The sequence below is a fragment of the Rhinatrema bivittatum genome, chromosome 3 (assembly GCF_901001135.1).
Source record: "Rhinatrema bivittatum chromosome 3, aRhiBiv1.1, whole genome shotgun sequence".
Classification (NCBI taxonomy): Eukaryota; Metazoa; Chordata; class Amphibia; order Gymnophiona; family Rhinatrematidae; genus Rhinatrema; species Rhinatrema bivittatum.
This window is the reverse complement of record NC_042617.1, coordinates 498,623,220-498,645,948: the sequence shown is the minus strand read 5'-3', so window position 1 is coordinate 498,645,948 and position 22,729 is coordinate 498,623,220. Positions and strand designations below refer to the sequence as shown.

The following is a 22,729-nucleotide window of genomic DNA, read 5'->3' as shown; positions in this document are numbered from 1 at the left end:
GAGGGAAGGCATCTCAACCATCAATCAAGGCGGACACCTAATGCCTAGTTCAAAGGTGCACATTATCCAGCTTCCAGCAAGAGCTGCGGTTTGTGGCCTCTGTCTGAGGACCATGACTGGGCTTATTTGAAAGGGGGGATATGTAGTTGTGAGTGAAGGCTCTTGGCACTGTGGCCAGATAGAGCCCAGTTTTGACTGAGCTGGAAATCCAAAGGAGCAAAAGGAAATTGCAGGGTAAAAGAAAATAAAGTAATAGTACATATATATATATATATATATATTTTTTTTTTTTTTTTATTTTGTCTAATTATTTGAAACATGTTAAAAGATTATCTTTGCCCATAGATTTGCCAAACTAGTGAAAAGGATTTTTAACTAGATTCATCAGGGGAGGGCTACAAAAGACCACTCCAGTACCTGAATGCAGGGCTGGATTTAAGATGACGGTGCCCATAAGCAGAGGGCTTGAGGCAAAAGAGTCCCTCCTTCTCCTCGCCCTGGAAAAATCAATCCGAGTTTTTGGACACGTTCAGAGTGTGGCACCCAAGGCATGCGCCTATGTTGCCCATGCCTAAATCTAGCCCTGCCTGAATCTGATCTGCTTTGAAGTGGCTGAAAGGTGGAATATACATCCAAATGAGTAAAATAAATAAAAGGGTTTGCCTGGCTTAAGTTCTGGACTTAGCCAGACAAACCTGGGTATAAATACGGCCCCCTGATGACCGGATACATTTTACCTGGGTAAGTCATTAGCCAGATAAAAGAAAAGCAATGTAGGCAAATTCCGGGGGTTTGGCTTCAACAAGGCTGGGTAAGTTATTTTAGTTATTTTGGTTCCTCTCCACTCTTTCCTCTTACTTCGTTCATTTATCTCTCCCTTAGTTTTTCTCGCTCCCATCCCATCCTTCTTCCCCTTTTCTTGCCTGCTCCACTCTCCCCGCTCCTCGTTCAATGTAATTTTCCTGTCCTTTGAGTTAATTGTAAACTGGCATGATGTGCTCTTCAAATGTCGGTATATTAAAAGCTCATAAATAAATAAATAAATAAAAGTTCATAAATAAATTTACGAATATCAATCCTGCCTGGCTAAACTTAGTCAATTGCATCTGGTCATGTGGGTACCTGCACCTGGATAATTGTAACCTTAACTGGCTATATTCAGAATACAGGTAAACAATAATCATGCAGTGCCTCTATATTCAGAATACAGCCAGTTAAGCGATGCCATAAAAAAAAAAAAAAAAACCCTTCATACTATTTGTGTTATTCCTGCTAAGAAAAAATCCTGTGTTAAAACAGCAAGAGAAGTGTGGTCTAAGTAACTCAAGCTAGGAACCTGACAAAAAGAAAGAAAGCTCAAGATGAGAAACAATATCAGTAAGAAACTGGCTGGAAGCACTTGTGGCATAAAGGTTCTCTCGTTTTGATTATCTGTACTTGCGGCAGAATATTGTGCACCAAAATGGGCCTCATCATCTCGTACAAAACTGGTTGGTATTAAGGTACATGAATCTATGTGACTTGTACTTAATATTCTATGTCCCATTCTACTCTCATGTCTAAAGCTTGATGCCAGTGTGCATCTAAAACAATGTCTGTCTTTACATTTAAGTCACCACGGAGATGCAGGAAAATTAAATCAGTCCCGAAGCTTCCAAATTTTAAATATGCAAATATTTTTATTCATCAAGTCGGCAACTCCATTGCTCAAAAGGTACAGAATTTGTTCGACACAGGGTCCCCCTGTACCTTTTGAGCAATGGAGTTGCCGACTTGATGAATAAAAATATTTGCATATTTAAAATTTGGAAGCTTCGGGACTGATTTAATTTTCCTGCATCTCCGTGGTGACTTAAATATTGATTGTGGAGAGCAGCACTTGCTCCTTTTGATGTTTATGTCTTTACATTTAAACATGTGCTAGACTTCTGCTATTCATTTATTATCTCACTATCCCATTTGCCTGTCCTTGCTTTAACTTGACATCACCACAGATGTTTAATGAATAAAGACATGGCTAGCTGATCTTTCCATGAACTTTATTCTTGAAGATGACTTGACAAAATAACTTTTTTTTTTTAATTTAAATTCTATCCTTTATGACACATGAGAGAAGATTACATTCAGGTATTGCCAAAAGTGGGTTGTAATAAAACATTTTCAGACAAGCACCAGCTAGTATGGGATTCATAGCTTTGGAATGGTTCAAGCAAAGTCACATGTATCTGATGTTTGTCTATTGATCAAGCTTAAATGTGGGTGGCAGCATTGATCAACATTAATTGGATCCTTAGAAGTAAGCATTAATGAGAAGGATAGATTTCGTGAAGTGTGTTGAAAGAAGAAGCAGGTATCTTAAACAAATTAATGGATACAAGGAACTGGAGTGAACACATTACTATTTGCTGAGGAGGCAGTGGCACAGCCTAAAGTAGACAAGGCTATGGGTGCATCCCTAGCACCTCTTTTTTGACAGGAGCGGCAGCTGTCAGAGGGTTTGACAGCTGACGCTCAATTTTGCCAGCGTCGGTTTTCGAGCCCGCTGACAGCCACGCCGGCAAAATTGAGCACCTGGTTTTCGAGCCGCGGGCCTATTTCAAATTCTTTTTCTATTTTTTATACTTTTTTTTAACTTTCGGGACCTCTGACTTAATATCGCCATGATATTAAGTCGGAGGGTGCACAGAAAAGCAGTTTTTACTGCTTTTCTGTGCACTTTCCCGGTGCCCGGAGAAATTAGCGCCCGAATCCACAAGGACAAGAGTTTGGATTGTAGATGGTCTGCAAGTTAGGGAGACTGGTAGAGAGAGTGGAGGAGAAGGCGTAGTAAGGCCTAAGAACAGTCCTCCTTCAGGACTTAGGCCCGTCCATTTTCCGGACAAATAGGGTATGTTGGGACATCGTGACCAACTTGTCCACAGTACATACATAGGCCATGCCTCTTCCGAAGTCTTCTCTCTTTTGAAGTCAAATGACTGCGACCAAGTTGCATTGGTTCTTCTCCACTGGCAACAGGAGCTGCTGGAACCACCCAAAGTGCAAGTTTAGCACAAGTCTCCTTCTGAACCGGTCCTTTAGTGGGCTTGAGTTCCTTCACCTGATCACAAAGGCAGTGGTTGATTCTAGTAGCCAAAGCCACTAGCTCATCCAGCGAGTCAGGTGTCTCTCGAGCGGCAAGCTCGTCCTTCAAGTGGGTATTCAGACCTCTGAAGAAGAGAGTTTTCAGGCATTTAGGTTCCCAGCATAATTCTGTAGCAAGAGTCTTGAACTCTATTGCAAAATCAGCCAGTGATCGGTTACCTTGCTTCAGGTCCACCAGGTCAGAACCAGCAACAGTCACTTGAGCAGGATCATCAAAAACAGATTTAAATAATTCTATAAATCCCTCAATATCCTGCAGGATTGGATCCTTGCGCTCCCACAGCATTGAGGCCCAAGACAAGGCCCTTCCATCAAGATAAGATAGAATATAAGTAGTCTTGGTGTAGGCTGTGGGGAAGTGCACAGGCTGTAATGCAAAATGCATGCAGCATTGGTTTAGGAAGCCTCTAGTCCTTTGAATCTCTCCCGAGAAACGAACTGGAGCAGCCAGAGGTACCATAGTCTTTATAGTTACTTCAGGTAACTGACCATCATTAAAGGAAGTGGTGCCTTCCATCTTCTGTGCTTGTAGCTGATAAAACGCTGAAGTGAGTTTCTCCAATGAGTCTTGTTGTTCAGCAATATGCCGGGTCAGGCCAGGGACGGCCTGTAAGTCATTGAGCTGTGCCGGATCTATGGAGTTAGCAATCTATTGTAAACTGTGAGGTTTGGGTGGATCCTTGGACACTGTGACAGCTGACCACGCCCATGGGGGGAAGTCCCGTGAGGGGCCACAGGTCAGGCTTAGCTCAGGACACACAAACACAGAGTTTGGTCTTTTATTAGACTGTGTAAGGAAGCCACCAGAGGTGGCAGTAGTGAGCAGCTGGAATAGCCCAGCATGGCTGGTATCCCTCAGGCACTGGAACAGCGACTCCTCTGGTAGCAGTGCTGTAGTGGAAAGAACTGAGAGAATGAGTACAGTGGAGAATATACAAGACCCCAGTATGGAGATCCCCAGGGTAGGGAGAGCAGATCCTCGAGGAGCGAGTATCTGAACCCTGAGAGCTGGGAGGCTTGCAGATGATGTACTCATGCAGCGATTCCACGGAGATGACACTGGGGCTGGAACGGAGGCAGGCCCTCGAGGAGCGAGTGCCTGGTTCCAGGGAACAGCTCTGAGGTGAAGATGGTAGTACTCACTGATGTTGAAGATTAGCGAATCCTTCCAGGCAGAAGAGAAGGTAGGAGTAGGCAGCGAGTCAGGGAACATGGGCCCTCGAGGACCGAGTACCGGTTTCCTGATAGTGACCTGAAAAGCAAGTGAGGTCCTGTTAGCATTAGAGAGTCCAATAGAGATTGGAGAGGCAGAGTAGCTGGGTACGGAGAGCGAATTCCATCCGTAGGATTCCCGTAGGATAACCCCCCTTGCTAACTCAAAGTTTAGCAAACATTGTAGGCTTTAAATATCCGGGCATCATGATGTCATCACGGGGGGATGCCCCGGAGGTTCGCGCCAAGTAGGAAATAAGAAGAAGGGCTGCGCGGCACGCGCGCCCTATGGTACAAGCGGAGCAAGGCGGGAGGCAGCACCCAAGCCTGTCCGGGGACGCCGGAGAGGATGGCAGGCAGATGCTGCAGTAGCTAGGCGTCCATCCGCAGCATGAGGAGCAGCAAACAAAGAGAGGTAGGTGGAGTGAAGCCGTTGGAAAGGGACGGTTGCAGCAGCTCATTCTAGGTATATAAGTTGTCCACCTGACCTTGTTTAATAGGCTGCAGTGATAGGTAAGTCTTCTTGTAATGGGGTTGCTCTTGATAGGCAGGTTTCATTTCATGTGTTTTATTGACTGCATATGTAGAGGTATCCCTGGCATCTGTGGAATATATTGTGTGTGCGTGAGTTAAGCTTTGGGCTGCAAGAGTAGTAGTCACTGAGTGGGGAATCTCTACTATACCAACCTTCCTCAAACTATTAGAAGAAGGCAAATTGATGCAGAATAAATGTATTGCTGCAGGATCCCAGGTAGGTGGTAACCACATTCAGAATATCCATATTTCTTGCAGTACATCTGGAATGATTTCATTTATTCCCACAACCTACTTGCTGCCTGCTGGTTCCTTTTATAGCACACACATGCAATAGTCAATGCCTGCTCCAAAGTTTTGTTGTTAATGAGCATTCACTAAATAGTACCTGGCTTAAGCAATCTTTCTGAGTGAGCTCATTATGCTTTCATTTGCATACTCTGATAAATGTTTTCCATAGTCTTCTAATTGTGTAATTTCATTTTATATGTTCATTTCAGATGTTGTGTTTACAGCACAATCCAAGCGGTTCAATATCTTCCCGGCCCCTAGGAGAGAAAAATCAAGCACCATATTTGCTGCTGTCCTGGGTTCCATTGCCTCTGCTTTTGCTTTGGGTTTGGGATTTTATTGGTTTAAGAAAAAGAATACAAACAGTGAGTATATAACCCATTATGAAGCTTTCTCTGAAATGTTAGTTTTAGCTGTAAGTATAGCTGTTCTACACCTTAATTTTGAGCAAATTTATGTGCGTAAGTTTGCTTTATGAATTATTCAAAATAATGCACACCAAATTACACCTGCTCTTTGCAAAGAGTATCTTTTGTTTGTTAATTTATGCTCATATTTTTTAAAATCAAAATTATGCATGTAAATTCAGCTCTGACTCAACTCTGTCCCTCAGAACATCTATCTTTTTTGTGCAAAATATATGCAAAAAATCAGGTTATGCACACACTATTATATGCTCAAACCCAGGTACAGGCATAATGAATTCTTTTCCTTGAATGTCAAAGTTAAGGGTGGTTTTCTATCTCCTTTTTAAAGACTCCCCCTTCCCCAACTTTTCCGATGGGATGGCCTCCACCTTTACTGGGGTAGAACCAGGAAGCTGTTGCTAACCTTTAAAAAGGAGATAGAGCAGCTTTTAAACTAGAACAAAGGGGAAAGCTGACAGTCACTCAGCAGCACATGGTTCAAAGGCAGGTATCTTCAAAGGACTCTAATAAAGTTTGAGAGTTAGGGCATCCCAACAGAGAGGTTCCAATAACAAGAAAAGAAGTCCATGTGCCTATAAGTAAAGAATCACCTGAGCTAAAAGATTCCAAATTATTCCTGACAACTGAAAAGCAGAATGTTAATACAAATAAAAAACACACTTTGAAATGTTTGTATGCTAATGCCAGAAGTCCAAGAAGAAAGATGGGAGAGTTAGAGTGTATAGCAGTGAATAATGACATAGTCTTAATTGGCATCTCAGAGACATGCTGGAAGGAGGATATCCAATGGGATAGTGCTAATTATATCGCAATGATAGAGAGGAGCAACTTGGTGGCGGGGTAGCGCTTTATGTTCGGGATGGCATAGAGTCCAACATGATAAAAATCCTGCAAGAGACTAAATATACAATTGAATCTTTATAGGTAGAAATCCCTTGTATGATGAGGAAGAGTATAGCAATAGGCGTATACTACTATCCACCTGGCCAAAATGATGAGATAGAAAGCAAAATGCTAAGAGAAATTAGGGAAGCTAACCAAATTGGTAGTGCAGTAATAATGGGAGATTTCAATTATTCCAATATTGACTGGGTAAATGTAACATCAGGACATGCTAGAGAGATAAAGTTCCTGGGTGGAGTAAATTACAGTTTTATGGAGCAATTGGTTCAGGAACTGACAAGAGAGGGATAAGTTTTAGATCTAATTCTCAATAGAGACCAGGATCTGGTGAGAGAGACAATGGTGGTGGGCTGCTTGGCAATAGTGATCATAACATGATCAAATTTGAATTAATGACAGGAAGGGAGACAATAAGTAAATCCATGGGTCTAGCACTGAACTTTCAAAAGGGAAACTCTGACAAAATGAGGAAAATAGTTAAAAAAAAAACCTGAAAGGTGCAGCTACAAAAGTAAAGAGTGTGCAACAGGCATGGACATTGTTTAAAAATATCATCTTAGAAGCACAGTTCAGATGTATTCCACGCATTAAGAAAGGTGGAAGGAAGGCCAAACGATTTCCAGCATGGTTAATAAAGTGAGGTAAAAGAGGCTATTTTATTCAAAAGATCTTGTTGCGCCGGAGGTGGACCCTTGGGCTGAGGTGGGGTTGACGCAACCCGTAGGTAGGGACCTACGGGTCCCTACCATCAGCAGGCGGAGTGGGCTGATGAACAGAGTCCAACTGGAACTTCACCAATACCAACCCTCATTCCTCACGGGTTGAGCCTTTGGGTGCTGGGACCAGTTCGACTTAGGTGGGTCTCTGTATGTCATCAATGAGGAGATGGTGATCAGCCCAGAGACAGCAGAGGGAAGATGGTACAGTCTTACACTGGACGAGGTAGTGTCCTGGAAACTCGAGTGCCGAAGGAATGTAGGCAGACTGGGGGCACCTGAGCAAGAGCAGGCCAGAGCCTGAATAGACCAAGTCCAGGAATTAGGCTGAAGAAGCATCAAAGAACCGGATTAAGTCAGGGCTGGCGGCAATCTGGAAGTAGTGGCAAGCAAGGCTGAGGTCTGAACACGGAGAGGGTCAAGCGTAGTCAAGCGATGCAGAAGTCTGTGTCTGGAGAGAAGCAACAACATAGTCAGGCAATGCAGAGGTCTGGGGCTGGAGAGAGGCAACGACGTAGTCAGGCAATGCAGAGGTCCAGATCTGGAGAGAGGCAACAGCGTAGTCAAGCAATGCAGAGGACTGGGTCTGGAGAGAGGCAACAATGTAGTCAGGCAATGCAGAGGTCTGGGCTTGGAAAGAGTCAATGGCATGGTCAGGCAAAGCAAAGTCAAAGTCTGTGTAAGCAATCCAAGGAAAGGTGAAGAGGAGGAATGGAGAATCAAAGAGTCAGGAACCAGGATCAGCGAGAAATAGGAACACGAGAGTGAGATGAATCTCTCAGGAGGCAACGAGTACTCGACCAGCGAGGAGACCTGTTGCAAAGGCAAAGCTAGGGAGCGGAGCCCAGGCTTAAGTACCGGTGCTCTGCTGATGTCATAATTCGGGGCTGTGGCTAGGTTCCCGCCGCGGGCCCTACTTAAGCATTGCAGATGTGCGCGTGCCTAGGGAGAGGCACGGCGCCATATAGCAGCGTCTCTCCGCGGTCCACGCGGAGAGGCCCGAGGTGAAACAATGGAGATGGAGGCTGAACCAAGAACACCAGGTACTGTAGCTGAGCCGGAGGCACCAGGGGAGGCCCGAGGATGGAGCTGGTGGCCCACCGCTGCCAGGGATGAGGAACCAGGAGCTGGAGTTATTACAGAGAGGTGAGAGGGCCGTGCCGCGGGTCTGCTGCGGACGGCACGTGTAACAGATCTTCCTTCAAAAAACTGGAAGAAGGATCCATCAGAGGAAAATAGGATATAGGATAAAGCATAAGCACTTCCAGGTTAATGTTGACATTGATAAGACAGGCTGAGAGAGAATTTGAAAAGAAGTTAGCCATAGAGGCAAAAACTCATAATAAAAACTTTAAAAAATATATCTGAACCAGAAAGCCTGTGAGGGAGTTTGTTGGACCCTTAGATGATCGAGGGGTTAAAGGGGCACTTAGGGAAGATAAGGTCATTGCAGGAAGTCTAAATAAATTCCTTTCTTCAGTGTTTCCTGAAGAGGATATTGGGGAGATACCTGTTTTGGAGACGGTTTTCAAGGGTGATGATTCAGATGAACTGAATCAAATTATGGTGAACCTGGAAGATGTAGTAGACCAGATTGAAAAACTGAAAAGTAGTAAATCGCTTGGACCAGATGAACTAAAACATGACATTTCAGATCTATTATTAAACATTTGTGACTTATCAATAAAAGTGTCCATTTTACCTGAAGACTGAAGGATGGCCATTGCAACCCCGTTATATAAAAAGGGCTCCAGAGGAGATCTGGGAAACTATAGCCCAGTGAGCCTGATTTCAGCGCTGGGAAAAATCATGGAAACTGTTATAAATAATAAAATCACAGAACATTTAGATAGACATGGTTTGATGGGACACAGGCAGCATGGATTTACCCAAAGGAAGTCTTGCCTCACAAATCTCCTACATTTTTATGAAGGGGTAAATAAACATGTGGACAAAGGTGAACCGGTAGTTGTGCTATATTTGGATCTTCAGAAGGCTTCGACAAAGTCCCTCAAGAGAGGCTACCAAGAAAACTAAAAAGTCATTGGATAGGAGGCAATATCCTTTTGTGGATTGCAAGTTGGTTAAAAGACAGGAAACAGAGAGTAGGATTAAATGGCCTGTTTTCACAGTGGAAACATTTAAACAGTGGAGTGCTTCAGGGATCTGTACTCGGACAGGTGCTTTTTCATATATTTATAAATGATCTGGAAAGGGGCACAACACATGAGGACTTAAATTTGTGGATGACACAAAATTATTCAGATAGTGATAAATTGCAGGAGGATCTTGTGAGACTGGAAGATTGGGCATCCAAATGACAGATGAAATTTAAAGTGGACAAGTGCAAAATGATGCATATAGGGAAAAATAACCCTTGCTTTGGTTACACAATGTTAGGTTCCACATTTGGAGTTACCACCCAGGAAAGAGAGCTAGGTGTCATAGTGGATACTACATTGAAATTGTTAGCTCTGTGTGCTGTGGCAGTCAATAAAGAAAGCAGAATGTTAGGAATTATTAGGAAGGACATAGCGAATAAAATGAGGAACATAAGAACATGCCATACTGGGTCAGACCAAGGGTCCATCAAGCCCAGAATCCTGTTTCCAACAGTGGCCAATCCAGGCCATAAGAACCTGGCAAGTACCCAAAAACTAAGTCTATTCCATGTTACCGTTGCTAGTAATAGCAGTGGATATTTTCCAAGTCAACTTAATTAATAGCAGGTAATGGTCTTCTCCTCCAAGAACTTATCCAAAACTTTTTTAAACGCAGCTATACTAACTGGATAATACAAGGACTAGGGGGCACTCTGTGAAGTTAGCAAGTAGCTCATTTAAAACAAATTGGAGAAAATTATTATTCACTCGACGCATAATTAATCTCTGAAATTCATTGCTAGAGGATGTGGTTAATGCAGTTAGTGTAGCTAGGTTTAAAAAATGTTTGGATAAGTTCCAGGAGCAGAAGTCCATATATAGGATATTGGGCTTGTTCTTATTTTCTTATGATTTCTACAAGGAATATTTATGAAATGTTGTACTACCCTCAGTTCTCGATCTCTAAGTTAAGCGCCTAGAAAGTCAGTTAAACCTTTTTCCTAGTTTCAGATACCAGATGACTCAGTTCTTGAATACCAAACAATGGAGCGGATTTTAAAAGGGTTACACGTGTATATCCGCTCCTGCGTGCGCTGAACCTATTTTGCATAGGCCCGTCACGCGCGCATGTCCCGGGGGCTTGAAAAACGAGGCGGGGAGTGGGTGGGGTGGTGGTCCAGGGGCAGGTCAGGGGTGGAACTGAAGCCTTCGGCACAGCGGCCGTGCCGGGGGATCATGCACCGGCACTTGGCCAGCGCGCACAACCTACGCCTGCCCAGAGGCAGGCACAACATATTAAACAAAGGTCAGGGGGGGTTTAGATAGGGCTGGGGGCGGGTTAGGTAGGGGAAGGGAAGGTGAGGGGGCAGAAGGAAAGTTCCCTCCAAGGACGCTCCGATTTCGGAGCGGCCTCGGAGGGAATGGGGAAAGCCATCGGAGCTCACCTAGGGCTCGGCGTGTGCAAGGGGGTAGATTTTCAGACATATGCGCGGGCGTAGATTTGTTCGTGCAATCCGGAGCGAACAAATCTACACCTGATATAACATGCGCGCACAGCTGCATTCCTCCATTCCCTCCCCCTCCCTTCCCCTCCTAACCCGCCCCCCAACCCTATCTAAACCCCCCCTGACCTTTATCGTCAAAGTTATGCCTGCCCGGAGGCGCGCTGGGCTGCCGGCACCATCCCTCGGCAGGGAACGCCCCCGGACCGGTGCCCTGCCCACAGCCCCACCCCCGGAAGGCCCTTTTTCAAAGCCCTGGGACATACTCGCATCCTGGGACTTGCGCACGCCCACACCTTGCCCTCATGGACACCGCTGGCCCTCCCAGCTCCACCCCGTTTTAATGGGGATCCACGCTTCTGTGGCTGCTTCATAAATCAATGTTATATGCAGTTCTCACTGCAACCCTCACTGTTTCCTGATGAGGCAACAAAAATCACATTCATCCTCTCACGCCTTGAGGGGAAGCCCTGGCATGGGCTTCCCCAGTCTGGGAGTGTTCTGACGCCATCCTTTGCCAGCTCCCTCAGTTCATCTCCATCTTCCAACGTACCTTCGGGGACCCAGGCCGACAGGCGGTCACTGACCACCACCTACTCCACCTCCGTCAAGACTCGTACTTGCTCACTGAATATACAGTGGAATTTAGAACTCTAGCTACTCTGCTAGGTTCGCAAGAAGAATGCTTGCGGGCACTCTACCTCGAGGGACTGTCTCCTACCCTTAAGGATGAACTGGCCACCCCCGAGATCCCCGTATCTCTGGAAGACCTGATCTCCCTGGTCGGTAGAATTGACTACCACCTTCGACACGACATCAGGAGGTAAGGGTCCTATGACCTCCTGCCCTACGATCACCCCGTTCAGTGAATCCTCAGTTGAAGGCCTTACCAGCAGCTCCTCAGCTTCCCAAGGAGCCTATGCAAATAAATTGCAGCAGCCTGACTTCAGAGGAATGTCTCCGACACAGAAAAGCGGGTCTTTGCTTATATTGCGGCGGTCCTGGACTCCTTCTTCAGACTTGCCCTGTGCATCTGGGAAACTCTAAAGCCTGAGCCTGGCAGGGTTCCCGAGCTTGGGCGCTACTGTTTCTGGCCCTCAACTGTTGCTGCCTATCTCTCTCCTTAGGGAGTCACGTTCATTCACTACCATGCCCTCGTGGGCACAGGGTTGAGTGGAAATTTTATTATGGAAGATATCGTCAAGCTTCTCCAGATACCAGTGAAACCGCTGGAGGTGCCAATCCATATTGCCTCAATCAGGGGGAGCATCTCCCCGGTCATATCACTCACCGTACCATGACCATTCGCCTCACCGTTTGGACCCTCCATGATGAGGATATCTCCCTCCTGATCTTGAAACGATCCAAGCAGCCCATAGTCCTTGGACTTCCCAGGCTCCAGTTATATGCACCCCACTTCGAATGGCAATCCTTGCAGCTAACTCAGTGGGGCTCTCGATGTCAAACCCACTGTTTACAGCAAGTGTCTCCATCTGTGACCGTTCTAAACTCTAAACCCTTCCTAGGTTACCTGCCCCATACTCGGAATTCATGTGTTCTCCAAACAAAATGCTGATATCCTGCCTCCACTCCGAGAGTTTAACTGCCCCATAGAACTTCTACCTGGAACCATGCCTCCCAAGGGCAGAACCTATCCCCTTTCACTCCCTGAAACCCAATCACTGAGAGGACTGTGAGGAGAGGATCACCTTGCTGGTGGCTGAAAGGAATCAGTAAGTTTTTGCTTAGGACATTGTCTTTTTTAAAAGTATTGGGGCAAAGTTAACTATTTGGGAATATTATTTAGTGTGTTTGTGTGTTTGTGCTTTTAATAGTCAGTAAGGCAGTGAATAAACAAGTTAGACTGTTTGTATTTTTAAATAGTCAGTCATTAAAGCAGCTAGTAAGCAGTAGATAGTGTGTTTATTTTTAAAAGTCTGTAAGGCAGTTAGTAAGCAGAACTGAGTGTTTGTATTTAAAAAAAACACCCCCCCCCCAAAAAAAAAAAAAAGTAGCCAGAAGCTAGAAATAAGCTAGGAGCAGTGTATACCTAAGTAAAAAGGTTGAAAAGTTCAGTTCAGTTACTCACCTTGGAAAGCTGTTGAGGTAGTGTGATTTGGTTTGAATAGGTACCAACATTTGTTAATCAAGAGAGCAGTGAGTCACTCTGGCTGACTAATTGAAGTTAGCCTGTTTGTATTTCCAAACCCACCCACCCCTAGCTCATCCTTTAATTTATAGGCAGGTGCCACTTTCACAAAAAAAAACCAAAACAAACAAACAACAAAAACTTTATTGAGAGTGATTAGACCCCTATTGGCCACTACCAGACATATAGGGAAATTCACTAATACATTTAATAAGACACATTTCTATTCCCATAGCAACCTAAAACAACTAGGAACTGATCAGAATTGAGATGAAGGCAGCAGTCCAGCAGCACGAGGGGGGCTTCCCAGTCTTTTGCATCGAGTGTCACATGATTGATTTTTTACCCACCGGTGAGAAGTTGTACATGTGCATGCGATGCAAAGAGCACCTGGCTCTCAGAGAACAAGTCTGATCTCTGGAGGCTAGAGTGGCAGACCTGGAGGAGCTGAGGCAGACAGAGAGGTATATAGATTAGACCTTCAGGGACATAGTAGCCAAGTCCCAACTTCAGACTGGCAGCCCTGGTGCTGCCTTGGAGGAAGAAGGTCTCATGATTGGAGAGCATCAACTTGGTGTAGCAGGAAAGGATCCTGTAGCAAGGACCTGCTCTCCAGGTGATGCACTGTCCTTTCGTACTGAAGATATCTCTCCAAGGCCTACTGCCCAGGAGGGAAGGGTTAGGTCGGCCATCATAGTTGGTGATTCGATTATTAGGAATGTAGACAGCTGGGTGGCTGGTGGGCATGATGATCACTTGGTAACATGCCTACCTGGTACGAAGGTGGCGGACCTCACACGTCACCTAGATAGGATTTTAGACAGTGCTGGGGAGGAGCCAGCGATCATGGTACATGTGGGCACCAACGACATAGGAAAATGTGGGAGGGAGGTTCTAGAAGCTAAATTTAGGCTCTTAGGTAGAAAACTTAAATCCAGAACCTTCAGGATAGCATTCTCTGAAATGCTTCCTGTTCCACGTGCAGGTCACCAGAGGCAGGCAGAGCTCTGGAGTCTCAATGCATGGATGAGACGATGGTGCAAGGAAGAGGGATTCAGTTTTGTTAGGAACTGGGGAACCTTTTGGGGAAGGGGGAGTCTCTTCCGAAGGGAAGGGCTCCACTTTAACCAGGGTGGAACCATACTGCTGGTGCTAACCTTTAAAAAGGAGTTAGAGCAGCTTCTAAACTAGAACAAAGGGGAAAGCTGACAGTCACACAGCAGTGCATGGTTCGGAGAGAGGTATCTTTAAAGGATACTAATGATGCATTAGAATTAGGGCATCCCGACAGTGAGGTTCCAATAATAAGAAAAGTAGTCCAAGTAACTAAAAACTCACCTGAGCTAAAACATTCTAACTTATCCCAATCAATTAAAAAGCAGAATGAAAATACAAACAAAAACACGAACTTTGAAATGTTAGTATCTAATGCCAGAAGTCTAAGAAGTAAGATGGGAGAATTAGAATGTATAGCACTGAATGATGCCATAGACTTAATTGGCATATCAGAGACATGGTGGAAGGAGGACAACCAATGGGACAGTGCTATACTGGGGAACAAATTATATCACAATGACAGAGAGGAGCACCCAGGAGACGGTGTGGTGCTTTATGTCCGGGATGGCATAGAGTCCAACAGGATAAACATCCTGCACGAGACTAAATGCACAATTGAATCCTTATGGGTAGAAATCCCTTGTGTGTCAGGGAAGACTATAGTGATAGGAGTATACTACCGTTCACCTGGTCAAGATGGTGAGACTGACAGTGAAATGCTAAGAGAAATTAGGGAAGCTAACCAAATTGGTAGTGCGGTAATAATGGGAGACTTCAATTACCATCAAAAAATTAGTGGAAACCAAAATTATTTTTTATACTAAAAAATAATTTTGGTTTCCACAAATTTTTTGATGATTATATTTTCTATGGTTTACCACTGACTCTTTTCTGATTAAGTTGTGTTAGACTTCAATTACCCCAATATTGACTGGGTAAATGTATCATCAGGACACGCTAGAGAGATAAAGTTCCTCAATAGAATAAATGATAGCTTTATGGAGCAATTGGTTCAGGAACCAATGAGAGAGGGAGCAATTTTAGATCTAATTCTCAGTGGAGAACAGGATTTGGTGACAGAGGTAACGGTGGTATGGCCGCTTGGCAATAGTGATCATAATATGATCAAATTTGATTTAATGACTGGAAGGGGGACAGTAAGCAAATCCACGGCTCTTGTGCTAAACTTTCAAAAGGGAAACTTTGATAAAATGAGAAAACTAGTTAGAAAAAAACTGAAAGGAGCAGCTACAAAAGTAGAAAGTGTGCAAGAGGCATGGTCATTGTTAAAAAATACCATTCTAGAAGCGCAATCCAGAAGTATTCCAAACATTAAGAAAGGTGGAAAGAAGGCAAAACGATTACCGGCATGGTTAAAAGGGGAGATGAAAGAAGCTACTTTAGCCAAAAGATCTTCATTCAAAAATTGGAAGAAGGATCCAACAGAAGAAAATAGGATAATGCATAAACATTGGCAAGTTATATGTAAGACAATGATAAGACAGGTTAAGAGAGAATTTGAAAAGAAGTTGGCCGTAGAGCAAAAACTCACAGTAAAAACTTTTTTAAATATATCCGAAACAGAAAGCCTGTGAGAGAGTCAGTTGGACTTTTAGATGATCGAGGGGTTAAAGGGGCACTTAGAGAAGATAAGGCCATCAAGGAAAGATTCAATGATTTCTTTGCTTCTGTGTTTACTGAAGAGGATGTTGGGGAGGTACCCATAATGGAGAAGGTTTTCATGGGTAATGATTCAGATGGACTGAACCAAATCACGGTGAACCTAGAAGATGTGGTAGACCTGATTGACAAACTGAAGAGTAGTAAATCACCTGGACTGGACGGTATACACCCCAGAGTTCTGAAGGAACTAAAAAATGAAATTTCAGACCTATTAGTAAAAATTTGTAACCTGTTATTAAAATCATCCATTGTACCTGAAGACTGGAGGATAGCTAATGTAACCCTCATATTTAAAAAGGGCTTCAGAGGCGATCCAGGAAACTATAGACCGGTTAGCCTGACTTCAGTGCCAGGAAAAATAGTGGAAAGTATTCTAAACATCAAAATCACAGAACATATAGAAAGACATGGTTTAATGGAACAAAGTCAGCCTGGCTTTACCCAAGGCAAGTCTTGCCTCACAAATCTGCTTCACTTTTTTGAAGGAGTTAATAAACATGTGGATAAAGGTGAACCTGTAGATGTAGTATACTTGGATTTTCAGAAGGCATTTGACAAAGTTCCTCATGAGAGGCTTCTAGGAAAAGTAAAAAGTCATGGGATAGGTGGTGATGTCCTTTCATGGATTACAAACTGGCTAAAAGACAGGAAACAGAGAGTAGGATTAAATGGACAATTTTCTCAGTGGAAGGGTGTGGGCAGTAGAGTACTTCAGGGATCTGTTTTGGGACCCTTACTTTTCAATATATTTATAAATGATCTGGAAAGAAATACAACAAGTGAGGTAATCAAATTTGCAGATGATACTAAATTGTTCAGAGTAATTAAATCACAAGCAGATTGTGATAAATTGTGAGGCTGGAAAATTGGGCATAAAAATGGCAGATGAAATTTAATGTGGACAAGTGCAAGGTGATGCATATAGGGAAAAATAACCCATGCTATAGTTACACAATGTTAGGTTCCATATTAGGCACTACTACCCAAGAAACAGATCTAGGCGACATAGTGGATAACACATTGAAATCATCGAATCAGTGTGCTGAGGCAGTCAAAAAAGCAAACAATGTTGGGAATTATTAGAAAGGGAATGGTGAATAAAACGGAAAATGTCATAATGCCTCTGTATCGCTCCATGGTGAGACCGCAGCTTGAATACTGTGTACAATTCTGGTCGCCGCATCTCAAAAAAGATATAATTGAGATGGAGAAGGTACAGAGAAGGGCGACCAAAATGATAAAGGGAATGGAACAGCTCTCCTATGAAGAAAGACTAAAGAGGTTAGGACTTTTCAGCTTGGAGAAGAGAAGGCTGAGGGGGGATATGATAGAGGTGTTTAAAATCATGAGAGGTCTAGAACGGATAGATGTGAATCCGTTTTTTACTCTTTCAGATAATAGAAAGACTAGGGGGTACTCCATGAAGTTAGCATGTGGCACATTTAAAACTAATTGGAGAAAGTTCTTTTTCACTCAATGCACAATTAAACTCTGGAATTTGTTGCCAGAAGATATGGTTAGTGCATTTAGTATATCTGTGTTTAAAAAAGGATTGGATAAGTTCTTGGAGAAGTCCATTACCTGTTATTAATTAAGTTGACTTGGATAATAACCACCGCTATTACTAGCAACGATAACATGGAATAGACTTAGTTTTGGGGTACTTGCCAGGTTCTTATGGCCTGGATTGGCCACTGTTGGAAACAGGATGCTGGGCTTGATGGACCCTTGGTCTGACCCAGTATGGCATGTTCTTATGTTCTTAAGGAAAATTTGGCTAAAGGATTCATAAGACCCTCTAATTCCCTGGCAGGAGTCGGGTTCTTCTTGGTAAAGAAGAAGGATGGCAGTTTAAGACTTTGCATGGACTACAGAGGGTTGAACGCAGTAACTCGTAAGGACCATTACCCACTGCCACTTATTAGTGAACTATTTGATCGCCTGCAGAGTGCACAAATCTTTACGAAATTGGATCTCCGAGGGGCGTATAACCTAGTACGGATTCAACTGGAAGACATATGGAAACCACCTTCAACACATGAGATGGCCACTACGAGTACATAGTAATGCCCTTCGGACTTTGCAACAGCCCTGCAGTCTTTCTGCGGCTAATGAACGAGATCTTCCAGGACCTACTATACTCATTTGTTGTGGTATATTTGGACGATATACTGATCTTTTCCAAAGACCTGACGTCCCACCACTCATATGTTCAAACATCCTCCAAGGCCTTAGAGACAATCACCTCTACGCTAAATTAGAGAAGTGTATTTTCAAATAGACCCACCTTCCATTCTTAGGCTACGTCATTTCAAACCGTGGCTTCACCATGGACCCCAACAACTGCAGGGTATTCGAGATTGGCCTCAACCAGTGGGTTTCCGCGCCCTACAAAGATTCCTTGGTTTCAAAAATTACTATCGAAACTTCATCGCTAATTACTCCATGCTGGCCGCTCCACTCACCGCCATGACTAGGAAGGGATGTGACCTTCGAGTGTGGAGCCCCAAGGCCCAGTCAGACTTGCACACCTTAAAAGAAGCCCTCTAATCCTGTCCATGTCTACGTCATCTGGATCCTAACTGCCCCTTCATCGTCAAAGTTGACGCATCCGCCATCGGAGCAGGAGTGGTCTTGAGTCAATGCTCCATTAAGGGAACTCTAGTACCATGTTCCTTCTACTCACATGTATTCTCCTCCACAGAACAAAATTATACTATAGGGGACTGTGAACTCCTAGCAGTAAAACTTGATCTCCAGGAATGGCGTCCATGGCTGGAAGGGGTGCAGCACAAATTCACAGTATTTACTAACCACAAGAATCTAGAACACCTAAAGGAGGCCCAGTTACTTAACCCAAGACAAGCTCGCTGGGCCCTGTTCTTTGAACACTTCAACTTCGAGCTCCGCTATCGCCCAGTGGCAAAAAACCTCCATGCAGATGCACTCTCTTGCTCCATCGCGCCGGAAGACACACCCGAGACTCCTAGGCACATCATCGATCCAGCTTACATATCAATTGAAATCACCACAGTCGTGGATCTGCCTCCTTCAAAACGAAATAGTGTAATCTGGGTCATTATTGACTGCTTCTCAACAATGGCCCACTTTGTCCCATTACATGGTCTCCCCTCGGCTCCAGAACTAGCTAGACTCTTCTTAACCAATGTATTTTATTTACAAGGACTTACATGGACTACCACAAGAAATTATCTCCAATCGTAGGCCTCAATTTGCTGCTAAATATTGGAGGTCTCTTTGTAAAAAGTTCAATATTACATTAAACAACATCAGCCTATCATCCGCAAGCAAATGGCCAAGCCAAAAGGACTAATCGCTCCTTGAAAATGTTCCTGCGATCATATGTCAACGACCAGCAAGATAACTGGGCTGACCTTCTGCCATGGGCAGAACTATCCCATAACACCCATATCGCCTCTGCCATAGATGTTTCACCCTTTGCGGTAGTCTTTGGCTGCCAACCACGCCTACCCCTACCGGTTCCACACAGTGTACCCTCACCTGCAGCCCAGTCTACAGCACAAACCATGCGCAGGCTCTGGAACCAAGTAAAGGAGAGATTCTGCCAAGCAGCTGATTGGGCCAAATGCTTCACAGACATCCATCGTCGGCTGCACCGCTGTTCCAGCCTGGCCAGAAAGTCTGGCTCAGTACGAAGCACATCTGACTATGATTGCCATCTCAACGACTAGCACCCAGATTCATTAGTCCATTTCCCATCCTTTGACGCGTAGGAGCAGTCACCTACCAGCTGCAACTCCCGGCCTCCATGGGAATTCACAACACATTCCACGTATCACTACTTAATCCTTTGGTCCTGTCCTGGCCTTCCCAAAGGCCTCCTCCACCTACACAGCATACAGCGGAATCTGAAAACACCCTACAGGGCAAGGAGGTCCTGGACGTCGGACACCATCGTGGTCATTGGTAGTACCTTCTATCATGGGAGGGCTTCAGCCCGGAAGAAAACTCTTGGGAGCCCTCTCACAACATCTTTGACAAAAACCTGCTCCAGGAGTTCCACCGGGACCACCCTGAAAAGCCCAGCCCGGCCTAGGAGGGGGGGTACTGTTGTGTGTCCCAGCCACGTGGTTGCTGCAACCGTGCCTGCTCACCTCGCGCTGCCCTCAACCAGTGCCGGCCTCGCTGCTACCGCTAGCTCCCAGCGTCCCCAAAGCTCACTGCATCTTGCCTCATCTTCCTCCTTGCTCCAGGCGAGGAAACCTGAACAAGACGCAAAGTGATGACATCACCACTTAACCTTATTTAAAGCAAGGCCCTGTCCCCAGGACCTTGCCTTGGCAATCGGGTCAACAACGTTGGTGTACTAGCTTGCCTTCTTGTGTTCCAGTGTTTTCTTGTTCCAGCGTCTCTTCGTTCCAGTGTCTCCTTGTTCCCAGTGTCTCTGTGTGTTCCTGTATCCTTCTTAGGTAGTACCTCTTCAGACTGACCTCTTGTACTAACCTCTGCCTGCCTGACCATTCTTCTGTCTGCTGCCTGGAACTGACCACTGCCTGCCTGACCATTCTCGCTTGCCTTGACTATGCTCGGGCTGACTCTGGTATTGACCCTTGCTTTGGCTGAATACTCCTGGACTGATATTCTGGCTCTGACCCTTGCGCTTCACTCGTACACTCTCTTCTGGCCTACTGTGACTACCAGACCAACCTGCTTGGAAACTAACCGTGGCTTCCACCTGACTAGATCTGCAAGTGCTGCCTGCTTCACCTGGAGAACCTTCCTGAACTGTTACCTCCCTGAGGTCTCCAGAACTTCCAGTTCGGGTCTAGTCAATCCACTCTGCATCAGCCGTGCACCATTGCTCGTGGTGGGCACACCCCTCCGCTACCTCTCTGGGAGACCACATGAGGCACACCTAAGTCCAGGTGGTCCGGGTACCCAAGGGCTCAACCTGCGGAAACCCTGGACTGTTATTGGTGAAGCTCCAGTTAGTCTCTGTCTCCTTGTGTGCTTCGCCTCCTGGTGGCAGGCGCTCTCTGGGTCCGACCAGAGGGCTGTACCAATACTGCACTGGGCCAAGGGTCCACCTCCAGCGCAACATTAGTGATAGAAGGAAGAGCAAAAGTGGCATTGTGAGACTCAGATGTGAAGGGCAGGAATTTGTAGATGATGATAAGGAAGAAGCAAAATTGCTTAACAAATATTTCTGTTCGGTGTTTACTTTGGAAGGGCCTGGAGCAGGGCCACATAAAACAAACACAAATAAGATTAGAAGTAAGATAAAAAGCAATCATTTTTCAGAACAGTGTGTTTGTGAGGATCTAGCTAATCTTAAATTATATAAGATGATGGGGTAATATGAGTTGCATCCAAGAGTATTGAGGAAACTTAGAGAAGTCTTGGCAGCTGCACTGGCTGACCTTTTCAATGCTTTTTTAAAGTCAGGAGTAGTTCCAGAAGACTGGAGAGGGGCAGATTAGGTTCCTATTCATAAAAGTGGAAATCAGTAGGAGACTGGGAACTATAGGCTGGTTAATCTTACCTTTGTGGTGAGCAAATTAATAGAATCACTGCTAAAACAGAGAATAGTGCAAGTTCTTGGAATCCAATGGATTGCATGATCCAAGGCAGCTTGATTTTACGAGAGGTAAATCTTGTCAGATGAATCTGATCAATTTCTATGATTGGATGACCAGGAAGTTGGATCAAGAAAGAGCACTAGACATAGTACACTTGGAATTCGGTAATGCTTTTGACACAGTTCTGTACAGAAGGCTTACAAATAAATTGAGCACCCTTGGTATGGAACCTAGAGTTAGAAACTGGCTAAGTGGGAGGCACAAAAGGGTAGTGGTAAATTAAGTTTACTCGGAGGAGGAGGGTGCTACTGTTAGGAGCATAAGAACATAAGAACTTAAGAAATTGCCATGCCTGGTCAGACCAAGAGTCCATCAAGCCCAGCATCCTGTTTCCAACAGAGGCCAAACCAGGCCACAAGAACCTGGCAATTACCCAAACACTAAGAAGATCCCATGCCACTATTGCAATTAATAGCAGTGGCTATTCCCTAAGTAAACTTGATTAATAGCCGTTAATGGACTTCTCCTCCAAGAACTTATCCAAACCTTTTTTGAACCCAGCTACACTAACTGCACTAACCACATCCTCTGGCAACAAATTCCAGAGCTTTATTGTGCGTTGCATGAAAGAATTTTCTCCGATTAGTCTTAAATGTGCTACTTGCTAACTTCATGGAATGGCCCCTAGTCCTTCTATTATTCGAAAGTGTAAATAACCGATTCACATCTACTCGTTCAAGACCTCTCATGATCTTAAAGACTTCTATCATATCCCCCCTCAGCCGTCTCTTCTCCAAGCTGAACAGCCCTAACCTCTTCAGCCTTTCCTCATAGGGGAGCTGTTCCATCCCCTTTATCATTTTGGTTGCCCTTCTCTGTACTTCTCCATCGCAACTATATCTTTTTGAGATGCGGCGGCCAGAATTGTACACAGTATTCAAGGTGCGGTCTTACCATGGAGCGATACAGAGGCATTATGACATTTTCCATTTTATTAACCCTTTCTAATAATTCCTAACATTCTGTTTGCTTTTTTTGTCTGCTGCAGCACATTGAGCTGACGATTTTAAAGTATTATCCACTATGATGACTAGATCTTTTTCCTAGGTGGTAGCTCCTAAATTGGAACCTAACATCGTGTAACTACAGCATGGGTTATTTTTCCCTATATGCAACACCTTGCACTTGTCCACATTAAATTTCATCTGCCATTTGGAAGCCATTTGGATGCCCAATCTTCCAGTTCCTTGGGGATCAACCCTGGAACTTGTTTTTTTCAACATTTTCATGAGTGACATATTGGAAGGATTGTCAGGAAAGGTTTGTTATTTGCTGATGATTCCAAAATTTGCAACAGATAGTCTTCCCCTAGAGAAAGGGGAGCTAGGGAATATATGATAGAGACATTTAAATATCTCAAAGGTATCCATGCATAAGAGGCTAATCATTTT

The 22,729-nt window shown here is 44.5% G+C and overlaps 1 protein-coding gene across 3 annotated transcripts in view; it reads left to right on the top strand.

Annotated features, from left to right (window-relative positions):
- The window catches only part of PKHD1 (PKHD1 ciliary IPT domain containing fibrocystin/polyductin), a 1,284,809-nt gene that overhangs the window by 1,215,348 nt on the left and 46,732 nt on the right, over positions 1-22,729 (top strand). For all 3 annotated transcript variants that reach the window (XM_029596114.1, XM_029596113.1, XM_029596115.1), the window contains one exon: positions 5,388-5,543. In XM_029596114.1, coding sequence (XP_029451974.1) covers positions 5,388-5,543 — 156 coding nt within the window. The remainder of the gene's footprint in view (positions 1-5,387; positions 5,544-22,729) is intronic.